The sequence below is a fragment of the Bidens hawaiensis genome, unplaced genomic scaffold (assembly GCF_021521415.1).
Source record: "Bidens hawaiensis isolate Kalapana, Puna unplaced genomic scaffold, B.hawaiensis_p1.1 tig00011646_1, whole genome shotgun sequence".
In the NCBI taxonomy this organism is placed as follows: domain Eukaryota; kingdom Viridiplantae; phylum Streptophyta; class Magnoliopsida; order Asterales; family Asteraceae; genus Bidens; species Bidens hawaiensis.
In genome coordinates this window covers 388,977-409,562 of record NW_027491917.1, presented here as the reverse complement: position 1 = coordinate 409,562, position 20,586 = coordinate 388,977, and the positions used below count along the sequence as shown (strand labels likewise).

General features: G+C 40.8%; 1 protein-coding gene and 1 pseudogene across 2 annotated transcripts; one reads left to right on the top strand and one right to left on the bottom strand.

Moving 5' to 3' along the window:
* Nucleotides 1-1,298: 1,298 nt before the first annotated feature.
* Nucleotides 1,299-3,199, top strand: LOC143538586 (uncharacterized). The gene is made up of 5 exons (XM_077032103.1): nt 1,299-1,379; nt 1,599-2,333; nt 2,404-2,604; nt 2,674-2,869; nt 2,944-3,199. Exons 2-5 carry the CDS (start codon nt 1,602-1,604, stop codon nt 3,126-3,128), a joined length of 1,314 nt encoding a protein of 437 aa, XP_076888218.1. The 5' UTR covers nt 1,299-1,379; nt 1,599-1,601; the 3' UTR covers nt 3,129-3,199.
* Nucleotides 3,200-3,752: 553 nt separating this feature from the next.
* Nucleotides 3,753-7,168, bottom strand: LOC143538585 (AMSH-like ubiquitin thioesterase 1; annotated as a pseudogene). The gene is made up of 14 exons (XR_013136271.1): nt 7,069-7,168; nt 6,871-7,004; nt 6,710-6,774; nt 6,543-6,618; nt 6,201-6,457; nt 5,936-6,041; nt 5,807-5,853; nt 5,446-5,716; nt 5,092-5,181; nt 4,964-5,026; nt 4,827-4,901; nt 4,491-4,553; nt 4,103-4,155; nt 3,753-4,007 (listed from the first exon to the last, which is right to left on the bottom strand). The product of XR_013136271.1 is annotated as an AMSH-like ubiquitin thioesterase 1 (transcript).
* Nucleotides 7,169-20,586: the final 13,418 nt, after the last annotated feature.

Genomic DNA, 20,586 nt, shown 5'->3' with positions numbered 1-20,586 from the left:
AGACTTGGAATTTGTTTTAAGGGCCCCGAGTTCAACACGATCCTCGGTCACCAACTTCTACTTCTACCCGATTCTTTGTACTTTGATTTCTTTCCGTTGTAATTGTACTGTAATTTAATGCTTTCTAGATAGGTGTTGTTTGTTCATTCTTTGTATTGTAATCGTATTAAAAGTGTTTTATTTATTTTATACCGAACGGTTCCTACAATCATGACTATCCACAGCCTCATGATTGTATTCTTGATAGCCATAATAGCATTCTCACGTCATCTCGCTTGAAAACTGAACCGATCTTTGGGTCATTAACAACTGTTACCATCTTTATGTTTGGTTGTTCAGGATTGATAGCCTATTTGCGTCGTCATATCCGTTCTAAACAACAAGTTCATCAAAATAGGAAGCTCTCTCCTCCTCCTTCCTTGGTGGAGATTCTTCCATGTCTTGTGAAAGAGGGCTCTGATTCATATACATCATCGATTCCTTTTCCTATAAAAATGTCATCTTCCTCAATAGGATCATTTCTTTTACAAGGGATTCTCTCTCAGTATGATGATGTTTTGAACTTTTCTCATCATAATCACTAGAAACAGCTAAGAGTAATCAAAATACACAAACATATATATATAACAACACATGCTATAATATAGAGATGAAATGCAACAGAATTAATATATAGGTTAAGAAAGTGCATGTGTATACATGATAAAGAGTACAAAACACCTTAGTGTGCCAAAATATAATCTTGAAACAAAAAAGTGTGTCCTTGTATGGCTTGAAACTATCTGTACGTGTTTGGTTTAAGAGACACAATTAATGTTGTAATAACTAAGTTTGGCCGGTTGATATGATTATTCGGCTTCAATAAATTTCTATATATGTTTTTGTTTTTGATTACTGATTGTTTAGATAGTTAGATGTTTTAAGTAGTTTGTAATTTGTTTAATTCGATGCTAATACAGAAAGAACAGGGTGTTAGAATGTAGTTTTAATTCAAATTATTTGATATTTTATCAAGATATATGTCCATTATTTTAGGTCACATTGTTTGTTGAATGGAGCTCGGATGCACGGTTTGAAATCAATACATTTAAGTCTAAACGAGGTAAAATTCATTCAAGTAGAGCTGGAAAAAGCTCGGACTTGGCTTGTTTCCCACTTGAGACGTTTATTTTGAAAAAAGAGGGTCTAGTAAGAAATGTTAGATAAGAGATAAGTGAGGGAGCATTATTGTAAATAGACTCGAAAAAGAAGAGGAGCAGCGTTGTGGTTTGTTGATTTTAGAAAGAAAGAAAGGAAAGACAAGATAGTCGTCATTTATCCTTAGCAGCTCACGCTACGCTTCCTACGAACAAGAAGAAGATATCAATCAATTCAATTAGGTACGTAATTTCATTCCTTTCTTTCGATTATTCATTCCGTAATTAGGTTTTCAATTAAACCCTAAACCACCTAGGCTGATGATGATGATGATGATGATTAATTATTATTCACAATCGATCGACTTCCATTCCAACTAATATTATTTAGATGTTACTTCTTCTTCTTCTTCTAATAATAATAATAATATATGGATTTATTTATTTTTCTAAACTAAACAGCTGATGGTGATTATGGAGAAGAACAACGGCAACCAATACTTCATTGATGATGACGATTCTGAATGGACTGCTCTTCCAGAACACCACCCTACAGCACCTTACAACCAACCTCCTGCTACTGCTACTGATGATGTTCCTGAGGTCAATTTGAAAAATGTATTGAGTGGGATTGTTGCAATCGTTACCGGTCGTAACAACAACAACAAATATGATACTACTGTTCCTGCTGCTTCTTCAAACGTTGCCTTTATCGGCTCGTCTGGGAACAATACTTACTTGCACCCATCTGTCTACACTCCTAGTGCCCCGCCCCTCCTTGAACCACTTAACTATAATGCTTACAAACAAGTCTTGGAAGCAGAACCCCCAGAGTGGCTTCGGGACAGCACTACCAAAGTCTGTATGCAGTGCAATGCTCCCTTCACTGCCCTCACACGTGGCAGACATCATTGTCGATTCTGCGGAGGAATCTTTTGCAGGGCTTGCTCAATGGGAAGATGCTTGTTACCTGTTAAGTTTAGAGACAGGAATCCACAGAGGGTCTGTGACACCTGCTATGATATGCTCGACCCGTTGCAAGGTGTTTTGATCAACACCATCAGCAACGCCGTACAGGTGGCCAAGCATGATGTCACCGATTGGACTTGCACAAGGGGATGGTTAAATCTTCCTGTTGGTTTGTCTATGGAACACGAAATATATAAATCTTCTAATACGTTGAGGAATTACTGTCAGGTACCTGATTCTCAGGGTCTTTTCCTACATGATATGTTTATGTTTTTATTTTATGTGATCATCTATGCAGGTTGCCAGGTTAAATCCTGAAAGGTCTATTCCTGCAGCAGTTATGAAAGGCGCTAAAGGTCTGGCTATCTTAACTGTTGCTAAGGTCGGGATGCTACTTACATACAAACTTGGTACTGGTTTGGTAATGGCTCGAAGAGCAGATGGTTCTTGGTCTGCACCTTCTGCTATAGTTTCAGCTGGTCTAGGATGGGGTCCTCAGGTAAAATTATCCTTCTCTTAAAATTATTAAAAACCCATACATATACTTGTTTAAATAATGTTTTGATAGGTTGGAGGTGAGCTTATGGACTTCATAATCGTACTTCATGACTTTAAAGCTGTGAAAACATTCTGTAGTCGCCTGCATTTTTCTCTTGGAGCTGGTTGCAGTGCTGCTGCGGGGCCTGTTGGAAGAGTTTTGGAAGCTGATCTTCGAGCTGGTGATAAAGGCTCTGGCATGTGCTACACTTACAGTTGTAGCAAAGGTAGGTATTTCTCATTTTTATTACAAAACAACTGAATACTGTGTATAATAATTGAGTGCTGTTCTTTCTAAAAGGTGCTTTTGTTGGAGTGTCCTTGGAAGGGAACATTGTTGCAACAAGGATGGACACTAATCTTCACTTTTATGGCGATCCATATCTCACAACTGCCGATATACTTCTTGGGACTGTGGATAGACCAAAGGCTGCTGAACCCTTGTATTCTGCTCTCCATGACCTTTACTCTAGACTTGTCTCTTAGCTTTCTATTCATTTGTAATCAAACTCTTATGTACATAAAATCCAATAATACTTGAAAACACTTGTCAAGCTTCACCAGTGTTCTAAGCTTCAATTGCTTGTAAATTTGTTACAACACATGCTAAAGAGGCTAAAAGTTGGATTCTAAATGTTTACAGTAAACATTTTTTTTTTAAATTAAATTTGGCCTTGTGATTTTGTACATGTTAGTAGAGGAATAAATGTTTACATCCAATTAGAGGATTCTGATCCGAACTGCATTAAAGAGGCTAAAAGTTGGATTCTAATCTCTAGTGTTTGGCCTGTGCTGACCCACATTCGTTTTGACATGGGTGGAATGTCCGACCCGACAGGACAGCTTAGCTAAGTCTTTATGTAATTAGCACATAGCATTACACTATCTGTAAATCTGATTTGCATCCATATTCAAAGTATGGTTGCTCAGTTGATCTTATGAGCGTATATGATAGTTGCATGAACTCAATAGCATCTCCAAAATCAAACCCAAAGATACATTGCCTTGAGAAAGTTAAATCAACCACAGTGGTCAAACATACAAACATTGCATTTGTGAATCAAACAAGCCAATTTAAAACCAATAAACCTAAATTACAGTAAACAGGTTTTGTGCAATAAAAGATGCTCCTTAAATGGGAATTTTTTTGTTTGCATCTTACTTGAGTATATACAAAGTAAGCATTTGCATCACCGCAAATCAATGACGTCAAATTTCAACTTGGGGTTGATATAAACATCTGTACATTGTTTATAAATTGGACTACCATCTGATGGTGCATCGTGTGCATGGAAACCCCGGTGAGGACAGTTTCTTATGACACCCATACCGCCAGGTGTAGTCAAACGGAAAATGCCATGATTTCTGTAAAACATAATAATAATCGTAAATCATAATCAGATCATCCAGTTGATATATAACTAACTAATAGACCCTCATGAAGTGTACAAATAATAAACCTTGAACTATCTCTTGGTGCCATGACGATAGCAATTGCCTCGGGCAACATAATCTGGAAAACAAACAAGCAAAGCTGAGAGTTGATATAATTCAACATTCAAACAAAAAACCGAGATTGTAAACACATATATAGTTGCAGACGCAGATATTTCTTCAAGGGCGTAATAGCATTATCCTAAACCTTATGTTTATTTATTACTTTCGAGTTCCCCATTTACTGAAAATTATTGTTCTGCAAATAGAAGCCATTAGCCTAGAGTAACTTCCTAAATGGATTATCACAAATTTTGATGGTAATTACTTCGAGTTGTGTGAATCTATTTGGCCTGCACTAAAGAAACATTTTCCTTATATAATTATAAAAACCAAGCACAGAGGAAATGTTACCTGATATGCATAGTGTGTATGAACATCGATAGATGACATGAAACAAGATTGTGTAGGATGCGTCTGCAAGATACAAACAAACATCAGGATGAAGTAAATAATAGCATGAACAAAGGATGATGAAATCACTCCAACACATTTACACACAACATGATCAATTGGAGTTATGCTTTATCTCGAATCAGTCAAATAGGTTAGTTTAGCTTAAAGGTTCAAATAAAAACTATAATTATTGTCATAAACATTCCAATTCCTTCACAAATTCCCACATACATCCAGAAAGCTGATACAAATTTAAGACTGTTATTTGGAGTTTAATTTTCATATATGACTCACATGTATCCATCCAAGAGGGAATAGAGATCGTTTGTCCTGGACTTCAAATATTTCCTCCTCATTAATAGCCTGACACTGTATTTACCAAAAGATCATAAGAAAGTCTTCATAAAAAAAGTAAGAGAATAATACTTTACCGAGTTGGCTGTTCCTTCTTGCTTTGGAATGATGAGTGCAGTAACATAGAATTTTCGATTTTTCTAACAAAATAACCAACAATTAGACAGATACTGAAAAACAAATAATAGAAACCAACGACACTTACAAGTGACCCAGCAAGAATACCGCATGTCTCTAAATCTTTATCCGTATTCCTCTTTGCCACCTTCATGAAGTGATCCATCACTTTCGACGACTGCACAAGACCCACCCATAGTTAGTGTTTTGTTTTGCCTTTGCTAAACAAAGTAAATATATATTTGAACAACCCATTCATGTTACAGTTCATCTCTAAAAGATCAACGGGTAAAATAAAGTAGCAGCAGCTAAAAGGGAAAAGATATTTCTAAAGAAGAAAACCTAAACGATAGCATTCAAAAATATAAATATTATTCGACAAGATCACTGGTACATAAATTAATCATTTTATTCTGTTTCCTAATAAAGACTGGAATCTTACAATGTGTAACTCAAGGGGAGATTCCGAGCAGACACTATCAGTGGATTTTTCAGGCCCAGGTCCAGGCCCTGTATCCGGTGAAACCAAATCTTGGACTTGGGCTAGAACAGGAGGTGGGGAAGGCTGTCTTATAATATCAGACGGAATCTCTTCAAAAGAAATCAAGGAATCAACTCCTGGCTTGTTATTGTCAACTGATTCTATACTTAATTTCTCATGTTCCAAGTTGCTACTAACTTTTTCATGCTCCAGGGAAAGCAACTTTTTCTCACTAGCAAGCAAAATCAAAATACCAAAAATTGTATGGTTAAAAACTTAAAATGCAATAGTGACATGAAAATTCTTTTTGTAAAGAAGTTACCTCAGAAATTCCACAGGTGTCAAATCAATATTCTTTGGATAACGAACCTGCGATACATACAAGAATGAAACCCTCTTTAGCTTATAATAAAAAGAAATATAAGAAAAGAAGTTGAAGAAGGGATACCGCTGCAACATTGATGATAGGGGGTTGGCGTTGCCTAGAAAGTCCATTTGGGCCTAAAATAGAATGTCTGGAGAGAGTTTCTTCCTTTGCACGAGGAATATTTACATATCTAGAGCACCAACAAAACATACATAAATAAACAAGTAATAACAGATAGTTGTGATTATAAAAATCCAATTTGCCATTTCTAAACAACTTATAATGTGGTAAATACTATATATAACTGATTTATATAATACACATAGAGAAGTGAAGTGAAAACACTTACAATTGGCTAGTCTGCTGAAGATAAGGAGATGAGTGCATATGATGTTGATGAACATTAACTTGTGGTGGGGGTGCCTGCTGCTATAGAGAAAATACACACACGAGGTTGTTGTTGTTATATGCATCAAATAATATTGTTAAGCATAATAATACCTTATGAAGAGCAGGAGGAGGATTATTTGTGGATGATAAGTCAAGAATCTTGAGTCGTACAGCAGGCTTCAACTCCTCTAGCTCAGTTACAGCACTCAATGATCTCTGAGATTCATTCATTATTAAAATAGAGATTGGTGGTGGCGGCATGATTAAAACTAAGAAAGAAAGAAAGAAAGAAATACAGTACCTTCTTGAGGTTAATCTTGTCCCTCTGAGAAGAGGCATTAAAATCTCGATGAGAGGGTATTGTTTCTGTAGCCAAACTGAAATGAAATGAAAACTATATATCAACTAATGAATCATCGAACTAGGAATGGAATAATAATAAAAATAATAATAATGGTAATTAGTTACCTTAAAAATCTTAAGAGCATAATATATAGATCGATAATATTCTTCTCTTGTCGGAAGATAGCAGCCTGTGAATAATAATAGCAAGCAAGCAAGAGATTGATTAATTTGGGTCCTCCTAATAAATAATATCAATATGAAATCATCATCATCATCATCAATACCTGGCGTAGAATGTTATCTGCGATCCGAAAGTAATAACGAAGAGAGATTCGATTATCAACATTTATCTTCTGTGCCTTGGCGGCTACATTGATATTCATCTTCTTCTTCGAGCTAATTAGGGTTTCACTTTTCTCTTTCTTTCTACTTCCGATTGATTCAAACCTTCTTTCTTCTGTACAAATCAACACAAAACTAACTCTCTTCTTTTCTTTTCTTTTCTTCTATTTGTTTCTCTCCATTCAACACCAAACCCTCAAGTCAACATTAACCAAATATCTCTACTTTACTTTTATTATCACTTCATATAATTCATAAACTATAATTTATGTTCTGATTCGTTGGTTTGATCCATAATCAGTTTTTTATTAGACTCTTGTACATACCCGTTTGGTAATACATACAAAATTTCGAACGAGTTACGGGGTGGGGTTAGGGCAAAATTATTGATCTGGTTCTTTCTTAGGGTCATAAAATATTGTATGGGGGTCACCAAGACCGACTTTCTGATCCGATTCACTTGTTCGACCCATACTCAGTTTTTTCTCCGGCTCGATAAACATACCCCTATGGCAATACTGGCAAAATTTCGAACGGGCCGTGGGGTGGCGTCAGGGCATAATTATTGTTCCGATTATTTCGTAGGGTCATAAAATATTGCATGGAGGTCACCAAGACCGAATTTATGATCCGATTCAGTGGTTCGGCCCATAGTCAGTTTTTTTTCTCCGACTCGTTGAGCAAACCCCTTTGGCAATACTGGCAAATTTCAAACGGGCCGCGCTGTGGCGTCAAGTCATATTATTGATCCGATTCTTTCGTAGGGTCATAAATATTGTATAGAAGTCACCAAGACCGAATTTCTGATCCGATTCAGTCGTTCGCCCCATACTCAGTTTTTTCTACGGCTCGGTGAACATACTAACCTGGCAATACTGGCAACATTTCGAACGGGTCGCGGGGTGGTGTCAGGGCATAATTATTTATCTCATTCTTTCTTAGGGTCATAAAATTTTGTATGGAGGTCACCGAGACCAAATTTCTGATGCGGTTCAGTGATTCGACCCATAGTCAATTTTTTCTCCGGCTCGCTGAACAAACCCCTTTGTCAATACTGGCAAAATTTCGAACGCGCCGCGAGGTGGTGCCAGAGCATAATTATTGATCCGATTATTTCGTAAGGTCATAAAATATTGTATGGATGTCACCAAGACCGAATTTCTGATCCGATTTAGTGGTTCGACCCATACTCAGTTTATCCTCCGGCTCGTGTACAAAAATTCGAACGGGCCACGGGGTGGCGTGAGGGCATAATTATTGTTCTGATTCTTTCTTAAGGTCACAAAATATGGTATGGCAGTCTCCATAACCGAATTTATGATTCGAATCAGTGGTTCCACCCATACTCAGTTTTTCCTTCGGCTCGTGTACTACCCACTTTGGCAATACTGACAAAATTTCGAATGAGCCACAGGGTGGCGTCAGGGCATAATTATTGATCCGATTCTTTCATAAGGTCACAAAATATTGTATGGCAGTCTCCATGACCGAATTTATGATCCGATTCAGTGGTTCGACCCATACTCATTTTTTTCCTCCGGCTCGTGTACTACCCCCTTTGGGATTACTGGCAAAATTTCGAACGGGCCACGGGGTGGCATCAGGGCATAATTATTTATCCGATTTTTTCTTAGAGTCATAAAATATTGTATGGCAGTCTCCTAGACCGAATTTATGATCCGACTCAGTGGTTCCACCCATACTCAGTTTTTCCTCCGGCTCGTGTACTACCCCCTTTGGCAATACTGGCAAAATTTCGAACGCGCCACGGGGTGGCGTGAGGGCATAAATATTGTTCTGATTCTTTCTTAGGTTCACAAAATATGGTATGGCAGTCTCCATGACCGAATTTACGATATGATTCAGTGGTTCCACCCATACTCAGTTTTTCCTCCGGCTCGTGTACCCCCCTTTGGCAATACTGGCATAATTTTGAACGGGCCACGGGGTGGCGTCGGGGCATAATTATTGATCCTATTCTTTCTTAGGGTCACAAAATATTGTATGGCAATCTTCATGACCGAATTTATGATCCGATTCAGTGGTTCGACCCATACTCAGTTTTTCCTCCGGCTCGAGTAGTACCCCCTTTGGCAATACTGGCAAAATTTCGAACGGGCCACAGGGTGGGTATAATTATTGATCCGATTATTTCTTAGGGTCAAAAAATATTGTATTGCAGTCTCCATGACCGAATTTATGATCCGATTCAGTGGTTCGACCCATACTTAGTTTTCCTCCGGCTCGTGTACTACCCCTTTTGGCAATACTGGCAAATTTTCGAAAGGGGCAAGGGGTGGCGTCATGGCATAATTATTGATCTGATTCTTTCTTAGGGTTATAAAATATTGTAAGGCAGTCTCCTAAACCGAATTTATGATCCGTTTCAGTGGTTCGACCCATACTTAGTTTTTTCCTCTGGCTCGTGTACTACCCCATTTGGCAATACGACCAAAATTTCGAACACGCCACGGGGTGGTGTGAGGGCATTATTATTAATCTGATTCTTTCTTAGGGTAATAAAATATTGTATGGAAGTCTCCATGACCGAATTTATTATCCGATTCAGTGGTTCCACCCAAACTCAGTTTTTCCTCCGGCTCGTGTACTACCCCGTTTGGCAATACTAGAAAAATTTCGAACGGGCCACGGGGTGGTGTCAAGGCTAGGGTAACAAAATATTGTATGACAGTCTCTATGACCAAATTTATGATTCTATTCAGCGGTTCGACTCATACTCAGTTCTTCCTCTGGCTCGTGTACTACCTCTTTGGCAATACTGGCAAAATTTCGAACGGGCCACGGGGTAGCTTCAGGGCATAACTATTGATCCGATTCTTTCTTAAGGTCACAAAATATTCTACGGCAATCTCCATTACCGAATTTACGATCCGATTCAGTGGTTCCACCCATACTCAGTTTTTCCTCCGACTCGTGTACTACCCCCTATGATAATACAGGCAAAATTTCGAACGAGACACGGGGTGGCGTGAGGGCATAATTATTGATCCGATCCTTTCTTAGGGTCACAAAATATGGTATGGCAGTCTCCCTGACCGAATTTATTATCCGATTCAGTGGTTCCACCCAAACTCAGTTTTTCCTCCTGCTCGAGTACTACCCCGTTTGCAATACTGGCAAAATTTCGAACGGGCCACGGGGTAGTGTCAGGGCTAGGGTCATAAAATATTGTATGGCAGTCCCTTAGACCGAATTTATGATTCGATTCAGTGGTTCCACCCATTCTCAGTTTTTCCTCCGGCTCGTGTACTACCTTTTGGAAATACTGGCAAAATTTCGAACGGGCCACGCGGTGGCTTCAGGCATAACTATTGATCCGATTATTTCTTACGGTCATAAAATATTGTATGGAAATCTTCGTGACCGAATTTATGATCTGATTCAGTGGTTCGACCCATACTCAGTTTTTCCTCCGGCTCGTGTACTACCCCTTTTGGAATACTGGCAAAATTTCGAACGGGCCACGGGGTGGCGTCAGGGCATAATTATTGATCCGATTTTTTCTTAAGGTCATAAAATATTGTATGGCAGTCCCTTAGACCGAATTTATGATTCGATTCAGTGGTTCCACCCATACTCAGTTTTTCCTTCGGCTCGTGTACTATACTGGTAAAATTTCGAACGGGCCACGGGGTGGCGTCAGGGCATAATTATTGATCCGATTCTTTCTTAGGGTCACACAATAATGTATGTAAATCTTCGTGACCGAATTTATGATCCGATTCAGTGGTTCGTCCCATACTCAGTTTTTCCTCCGGCTCGTGTACTACCCCTTTTGTTATACTGGCAGAATTTCGAACGGGCCACGTGGTGGCGTAAGGGCATAATTATTGATCTGATTCTTTCCTAGGGCCACAAAAGATTGTATGGCAGTCTCCATGACCGAATTTATGATTCTATTCAGTGGTTCGACCCATACTCAGTTTTTCCTCCGGCTCGTGTACTACCCCCTTGGCATTACTAGCAAAATTTCGAACGGGCCACGGCGTGGCGTGAAGGCATAAATATTGTTTCGATTCTTTCTCAGGGTCACAAAATATGGTATGGCAGTCTCCATGACCGAATTTATGATCCGATTCAGTGGTTCGACTCATCCTCAGTTTTTCTGTTGGTACATAAATGTCAGTAGTTCATAGTCTAGCGTTTGTAATCGAGTCTGTATGTAATTATGTTTAAGTTTATGATTTTGTATGTAAGCGAAGTTGTCAACAAGTTCGCTTAGGCTAACTTGTTAAACAAGCGAAGTTGTTGACAAGTTCGCCTAGGCGAACTTGTTCAACGAGCGAAGTTACAGACAACTTCGCCTGAGGCGAAGTTGTCGTGTATTTAAGTAACCTACGGGTTTACGTGTTGGTCAGTTAGTGTTTTGGTTAATCACGTGTATTTCAGCAAGTCAGTAGACGAGAGATCGAGTCTGTAATAGACGTGTTTTCAAGTTATATTACATAACGTGTTCGTGTGTATCGCGTGTGATTGTCTTACGTATTCTATGCTCGTAACTACCTACGCAGGGATTCCGCACCTGCGTATATAGCGATATCCCGTGTAAGATCCGTCCGGAACCTACAATTGGTATCAGAGCAATTGTGCTCGATTGTGTGGTTCGGGATTTCACGCGGGTGTAGAAAACGTCTCGTTTGACCTATTCGCGGGACGCGTTTTCGTTGATATTGTGCTATACTCACCTTATACAGTCATATTCAAGCCGTTACAACGACCGGAAACTGCTAAATCGTCGAAAACAGATCTGAATATTTTCAGTGTTCTTCGGGCGAAGTTGTTGTTCTTCAGGCGAAGTTGCCGTCACTGGAAGTAGGGTTACGGCGAAGATATAAGGCTAAGCGAAGTTATCCACAACTTCGCCTACCTCATAAGTTCGCCTAAGTGAAGTTATCCTCAACTTCGCTTACCTCCTAAGTTCGCTTACCTTAAGCGAAGTTATTCTCCACTTCGCCAAGTCACGCGAATTTAAGGATTTTCCAGCGAAGTTAACACTTAAGCGAAGTTATCCTTAACTTCGCCTATAGTACTGTTTAAAAAAAAAAAAATTTTGTTTGTTTCAGGTTTTTCGTGTTTTCGAGAAGATGTCGTCAATTAACATCTCAGAGTTAGTCAAAATGGAAGTTGAAGCGGGGTCGGCTACTGTAAGGCCCCGAACCCGGTGACCCTACTTTAGCGTCGGATTTACTCATAAACACAGTTCTTCAAATCAGAGTTTATTAAAACTTTTCGCGGAGTATAAAACATCAATCATTTGTTACAAAACATTAAATCTTTTCTTTGATACCATAACACAAAACTTTATATTTAAAACATCTTTACTTCTTTCTTCAGATGCCAGCCGTTCAATCCATGCCGTGTGTCGTCCTCATGCTAACTCTATAATCAGCTCACCTGCGTGCATACTAAAAGTCAGCTACGCTGAGTGAGTTCTAGTTAATCGAACGCCATACAATACATACACATACGTACATATCCGTAGATACATATCCATACTTCACTAGTTACCCTTCTGTTCGACATACATACTTGCTACCATACATACATACATACATATCTACAATCACTATCCTCAGTCTACTGAGAGTACGTTCATAGTTCACCGTCTATACCTGTACTCAAGGTCGTGAACACGTACAAGGTTCGCAGCCCTTACCTATGTTCACCGTTTATGGTACGTACAAGGTTCGCAGTCCTTCCCTATACCATAGTACATCCACAACACGTACAAGGTTCGTAGTCCTTCCCTATGTTGCAACCTAACTCATAGCACGTACGAGGTTCGCAGTCCTCCCCTATGCTACAAAACCAGCACGTATAAGGTTCACAGCCCTTTCCTATGCTGACATACATCCACAACACGTACAAGGTTCGCAGTCCTTCCCTATGTTGCAACCTAACTCATAGCACGTACGAGGTTCGCAGTCCTCCCCTATGCTACAAAACCAGCACGTATAAGGTTCACAGCCCTTTCCTATGCTGACATACATCCACAACACGTACAAGGTTCGCAGTCCTTCCCTATGTTGCAACCTAACTCATAGCACGTACGAGGTTCTCAGTCCTCCCCTATGCTACAAAACCAGCACGTATAAGGTTCACAGCCCTTTCCTATGCTGACACCTATCTACATTTACATCTATCATCTACATCACGTATAAGGCTCGCAGTCCTTAACTACGCCATTACCAGCCGAGTCTATGTCCGACAGAAGCTAGAGGGATTTGCCATCCTAACTTACTATGTCGAACATAGAACTCACATGCCATTCGTGTACCTATACACACATACTTACATTATAACATAAGAACACTCTAGGCATTCTTTACCTCATTCATTTAACAACCATACCCCTTGTCGACACGTGCAATATCCGAAGATCGTTCACGCCCCGACAAGTATTCATTTGAAACATTCATATATCTTCGATATATAATATTCGTACCTTTATTTTTAACCTGACAGTACGCGCAATATCCGAAGATCGTTCGCGTACCGACAAGCAATCATTCATATCTATCACACATATCACATATGACATACACTTATCACCTAGGATAAATGTATTAACAACACATCGAGTATGCACACAGCCCCGAAAACATAACAAGGAATGGGGCTAGAAACTCACCTGAACTCTGCTTCTTTCTTCAGATAGCTGTAAATCCCTTCCTTAACTGAGCTCGGCTGACTGTACAAGTTACACGTTTTAAAGCAACTATCACTACTCATATCATCTTTCCAGTCTTAACTACTACCCACATCGAACGGGGGTCCAGGGGCAGCGCCCCTGGCAGCGGGGTCTAGGGGCGACAGCCCCTAGCAGGGTCCAAGGGGCAGAGCCCCTGGCTGGGGTCGAGCTGCCAGGTCAGCTTGGAAAAATTTTATTTCCAATAACTGTCTTAACACATTTTCCATTAGGTTTTTAATTTATTTTCTAAACGAACTTCACCTTAGGCGAAGTTAAACCTCGGGCGAACTTGGCTTCAGGCGAAGTTAAACCTTAGGCGAACTTGGCTTCAGGCGAAGTTAAACCTTAGGCGAACTTGGCTTCAGGCGAAGTTAAACCTTAGGCGAACTTGGCTTCAGGCGAAGTTAAACCTTAGGCGAACTTGGCTTCAGGCGAAGTTATCCTTAGGCGAACTTGGCCGTAGGCGAAGTTATCCTTAGGCGAAGTTACGCTTGAAGGCGAAGTTACGCTTGAAGGCGAAGTTCATCAGGCGAACTTAATCTTGCAGGCGAAGTTATCGCGCTGCAGATCTGTTTGCTCATAAATCCTTCGTTTCTTAGCCAAATAACTCGATTTTGGTACCCACGGAATCGTATGATCGGCGCCTACAAATCCCAACCATCAAATCGGCCTAAAATCGACGTTTTAGGGGTCCGATTTGGGCAGTTTGGGTTTCGGGTCCGGTTAACCCATCCAATCCTAACCATTTTCAGTAATATTAGCTTTGTTGGATTTGTTCTTACCTTACCAACTCAGATCTATCAACAAAATCTCGGGTCTCGGCTTCGAATCTTGATCGGTTAGAATGTGTGTTTTGAGTGTGAAGAAATAGATAAAAATGAAGATATTTTTGGGATTTTGGGGGTATTTATATCCCTGAAATCCCATGGACCTAAGGCCCATTCTCATTTAACCCATCTCTATTAATCCAAGTCCATAACCCACATCCATTACCCGACACTAGCCCGACCCATACCAACTCCTATTCTTTTATTTATTTCCTGATAATCCGAGTAAACTTTCCCTCTATTATTAAGTAATATAATTAATATTACCTTGAAATTTCGGGATATTACAAGTCTTCCCTCCTTAAAGAGGTTTCGTCCCCGAAACCTAACTTATTCCCTATAAAAGGAAAACTTCTTATATTTACACGCTTTATTGAATCGCCTTCGCTTTCTGAGTTATCCTTCTTACTTCCGACTTTGCAGTCATCGAATGGTGGTCATGTGTTTTAGCTATTTAAGGTAGCTTGTCCATGAGACCCTCGATGTACCACAACTCATCTCATACCTCCAAGGGCTTCGATTAGTACTTTTAACACTATTGTCTAAACAACATTTCATCATAACATAATAATCATTCATAACCAAACTCAACATATTACACGTCACTGATAAACATAAGTTTTAAACCTTAACACAAAACAAGTTCTTAAGCAAAAGCAACTTAGTAAAACCATTGCATGAACAATTATTCCTTCATCAAGCGTTCCTCTCTGCAGTTTCCCCAAGTCTTTATCGTTCCGCACCTCCCGCCCCTGATTCCTTGCAATCCCTAGCCATGTGGTCAGCTTTTCCGCATTTGTAGCACTTTGGACGATCAGGGCAGTCTCGAGAGTAATGCCCACCCTTTCCGCACCGATAGCACCTGTCTGTCCCAATCCTGCATTCCCCCGGGTGCACTCGCCCACACGTCTTACACGCATCCTTGTTTCCAACCTTGGCCTTCCTCTCATCAGTTGTTGTCACCATCTCGCCAGACCGCTTAGCAGAGGTAGCCCATTTCTTCTCCTTCTTTTCCCCCACCACCACATCGTCCTCAGCCAGGTCAGCATAAACCACCTCTGCAAGTTCAACAGCAGAGTCAAAAGTAGCAGGTTTATTTGCCCTGACCAACATGCGGACTTTTTGTGGCAATCCCCTCACATAACATTTGATTCTTTTGACCTCAGTGTCAACCATATCAGGCACCAACCTAGATAGTCGGTTGAATTCAGTAGTATACTCACGATGCGTCATCATACCGGCCTTTAAATTCAAGAACTTCATCTCCGTCCTTTCAACCTCGGCATCAGCGCAGAACTTTTTCATCACCAACTCCTTCAGATCGTCCCATCTCAACGCCTTGATCTCATCCCTAGTCTTTCTCTGCTCCACACCTTCCCACCAATACATAGCTTCTTCCTCAAATGACTGAGTAGCATAACCCACAGCTTGGTCGGGACGGCATTCGCTAATGCGGATAACCTTGTCCATAGTGGCTATCCATTGGAGAGTAGCGATTGCGTCTCCCAAACCAGTCAGCTTTGGCGGGTCGCATTCTTTGAAGGACTTATAGTTGCACCCACCTTGGCCTCTTCTCCTGTCATCGACTTTCACAGACTTATCCTCACTCGAGGCCCCTCTTTCTCCTTCCCCATCCTTCCTACCATCACCACCCGCCCCTTCAGCAGTTCGTTCACGGCTTCCAGCAGATCCTTCGGGGTTCAGGTTCTTCACAGCAGCAACTACAGCTTGAACAATGGCTGCTTGAACTGCAGGGCTAAGTTGAACTTCTTCGTTGTTGTTCTGGCCTCCTCCAGCTGCGCTTCCTTCATCTTCGGTGTGGGAAGCTTCTTCTACCGAGGGTTGCCGGACAAGACGAGGCCTGCCACGACGTCCAGTGCGACCCCCAGTTCCAACAAATTCTCCAGCTCCAGCCATTAATATTCTAAAAGGGAAAACACAAACATCATCACTCAAGGAACTATTTAGTACAAGGATAGCAAGGCTAACAGGTAATAACAGTGGCCAGCTGTGACTAGCTGATCACGTTGCTTTCCGTGTCCTATACACTTCCCTTTATAAGTCTATTTGTGCTGGTTCTACTTAAGCAGTTAGTCAAATCAAACAATCAATTATTCCTATCCCTATCGTTCACATATCTTTTCTTTCTCATTACCATATATCATTTAATCACACACTTTACCTTTACTGATCTTGCTTGAGCGACACATGGCATTCTTGAACTGGCATCTTCTTTCCTTTCTTACTTAAATCCCATTTTCTGTTTGAGTCTAAGCATGTAGGATGCTTAAATCTCTCGAACTTATGCTCTGATACCAACTTGTAAGGCCCCGAACCCGGTGACCCTACTTTAGCGTCGGATTTACTCATAAACACAGTTCTTCAAATCAGAGTTTATTAAAACTTTTCGCGGAGTATAAAACATCAATCATTTGTTACAAAACATTAAATCTTTTCTTTGATACCATAACACAAAACTTTATATTTAAAACATCTTTACTTCTTTCTTCAGATGCCAGCCGTTCAATCCATGCCGTGTGTCATCCTCATGCTAACTCTATAATCAGCTCACCTGCGTGCATACTAAAAGTCAGCTACGCTGAGTGAGTTCTAGTTAATCGAACGCCATACAATACATACACATACGTACATATCCGTAGATACATATCCATACTTCACTAGTTACCCTTCTGTTCGACATACATACTTGCTACCATACATACATATATACATATCTACAATCACTATCCTCAGTCTACCGAGAGTACGTTCATAGTTCACCGTCTATACCTGTACTCAACGTCGTGAACACATACAAGGTTCGCAGCCCTTACCTATGTTCACCGTTTATGGTACGTACAAGGTTCGCAGTCCTTCCCTATACCATAGTACATCCACAACACGTACAAGGTTCGCAGTCCTTTCCTATGTTGCAACCTAACTCATAGCACGTACGAGGTTCGCAGTCCTCCCCTATGCTACAAAACCAGCACGTATAAGGTTCACAGCCCTTTCCTATGCTGACATACATCCACAACACGTACAAGGTTCGCAGTCCTTCCCTATGTTGCAACCTAACTCATAGCACGTACGAGGTTCGCAGTCCTCCCCTATGCTACAAAACCAGCACGTATAAGGTTCACAGCCCTTTCCTATGCTGACATACATCCACAACACGTACAAGGTTCGCAGTCCTTCCCTATGTTGCAACCTAACTCATAGCACGTACGAGGTTCGCAGTCCTCCCCTATGCTACAAAACCAGCACGTATAAGGTTCACAGCCCTTTCCTATGCTGACATACATCCACAACACGTACAAGGTTCGCAGTCCTTCCCTATGTTGCAACCTAACTCATAGCACGTACGAGGTTCGCAGTCCTCCCCTATGCTACAAAACCAGCACGTATAAGGTTCACAGCCCTTTCCTATGCTGACACCTATCTACATTTACATCTATCATCTACATCACGTATAAGGCTCGCAGTCATTAACTACGCCATTACCAGCCGAGTCTATGTCCGACAGAAGCTAGAGGGATTTGCCATCCTAACTTACTATGTCGAACATAGAACTCACATGCCATTCGTGTACCTATACACACATACTTACATTATAACATAAGAACACTCTAGGCATTCTTTACCTCATTCATTTAACAACCATACCCCTTGTCGACACGTGCAATATCCGAAGATCGTTCACGCCCCGACAAGTATTCATTTGAAACATTCATATATCTTCGATATATAATATTCGTACCTTTATTTTTAACCTGACAGTACGCGCAATATCCGAAGATCGTTCGCGTACCGACAAGCAATCATTCATATCTATCACACATATCACATATGACATACACTTATCACCTAGGATAAATGTATTAACAACACATCGAGTATGCACACAGCCCCGAAAACATAACAAGGAATGGGGCTAGAAACTCACCTGAACTCTGCTTCTTTCTTCAGATAGCTGTAAATCCCTTCCTTAACTGAGCTCGGCTGACTGTACAAGTTACACGTTTTAAAGCAACTATCACTACTCATATCATCTTTCCAGTCTTAACTACTACCCACAACGAACGGGGGTCCAGGGGCAGCGCCCCTGGCAGCGGGGTCTAGGGGCGACAGCCCCTAGCAGGGTCCAAGGGGCAGAGCCCCTGGCTGGGGTCGAGCTGCCAGGTCAGCTTGGAAAAATTTTATTTCCAATAACTGTCTTAACACATTTTCCATTAGGTTTTTAATTTATTTTCTAAACGAACTTCACCTTAGGCGAAGTTAAACCTCGGGCGAACTTGGCTTCAGGCGAAGTTAAACCTTAGGCGAACTTGGCTTCAGGCGAAGTTAAACCTTAGGCGAACTTGGCTTCAGGCGAAGTTAAACCTTAGGCGAACTTGGCTTCAGGCGAAGTTAAACCTTAGGCGAACTTGGCTTCAGGCGAAGTTAAACCTTAGGCGAACTTGGCTTCAGGCGAAGTTAAACCTTAGGCGAACTTGGCTTCAGGCGAAGTTATCCTTAGGCGAACTTGGCCGTAGGCGAAGTTATCCTTAGGCGAAGTTACGCTTGAAGGCGAAGTTACGCTTGAAGGCGAAGTTCATCAGGCGAACTTAATCTTGCAGGCGAAGTTATCGTGCTGCAGATCTGTTTGCTCATAAATCCTTCGTTTCTTAGCCAAATAACTCGATTTTGGTACCCACGGAATCGTATGATCGGCGCCTACAAATCCCAACCATCAAATCAGCCTAAAATCGACGTTTTAGGGGTCCGATTTGGGCAGTTTGGGTTTCGGGTCCGGTTAACCCATCCAATCCTAACCATTTTCAGTAATATTAGCTTTGTTGGATTTGTTCTTACCTTACCAACTCAGATCTATCAACAAAATCTCGGGTCTCGGCTTCGAATCTTGATCGGTTAGAATGTGTGTTTTGAGTGTGAAGAAATAGATAAAAATGAAGATATTTTTGGGATTTTGGGGGTATTTATATCCCTGAAATCCCATGGACCTAAGGCCCATTCTCATTTAACCCATCTCTATTAATCCAAGTCCATAACCCACATCCATTACCCGACACTAGCCCGACCCATACCAACTCCTATTCTTTTATTTATTTCCTGATAATCCGAGTAAACTTTCCCTCTATTATTAAGTAATATAATTAATATTACCTTGAAATTTCGGGATGTTACAGCTACTAAGGCCCCAAGGTTGATCAAAGGAACCGACTTTGTAGCTTGGAAGGATAGGTTCATTCAGTATATTAAATACCAGGATGCAAAGATGTGGGTGTGCATCCAGGATGGATATATTCCACCAACAATGGAATACGAAGGTCGGGATGTGATAAAGAAGTACAACAAGATGGAGGAAGAAGAGAAGAAGATGTACGAGGCCGAGAGCAAGGCCCATGCTGCAATTACTATGGCTCTTCCTCAAGAGATTCTCCATACATTCCGGAAGTACACTTCTGCACGAGAGCTTTGGGATGCTCTTGAGAATAGATTCGAAGGGAACGTGGGTATTCGTGCCTCGAAGATTAAGCTGTTAAAGACTCAGTTCTCTGTCTTCAAGTATTTGAAGAACGAATCGCTCGATGATATTATCACCCGATATTATCATCTCATGACAGAGCTGAACAACTATTCTATTGCTTACAGAGAGGAGGAAATAGTTGAGAAGCTTCTCGATGCTCTCCCACCAAAGTGGGAAATGTACACTGTTCTAATGAGGGAAGACAAAGACTTTCCTAATTACGACTTGGAGACAGCAGTAAACAAGCTCAGAACCTTTGAGCTTAATATGGTTCGTAAAGAAACACCAACGGATCAGGTTCAAGACCCTGGTATGTATGGTGCCAAAGTTAACTCAGGCTCAAGTTCGAAGTCTGAATCTGCTGCTTACTACTCCAAAGGAGAGTCTGGTTCTAACTCTTCTCATGAAGGAAATGTGTCAGTAAACATGAACGGTGATGTTTGCTTTGTTGCTGGAGGATCAAGTGCTTCGAAACCTCAAACATCCAAAAGTAGTTACTCTCCCAGTGCTTCAAGCAATAACTACACTAAGATGCCAATGAGTGTCAAATCTGCTGAAGAGCAGTTTGCACTATATGCATCTTTTATTG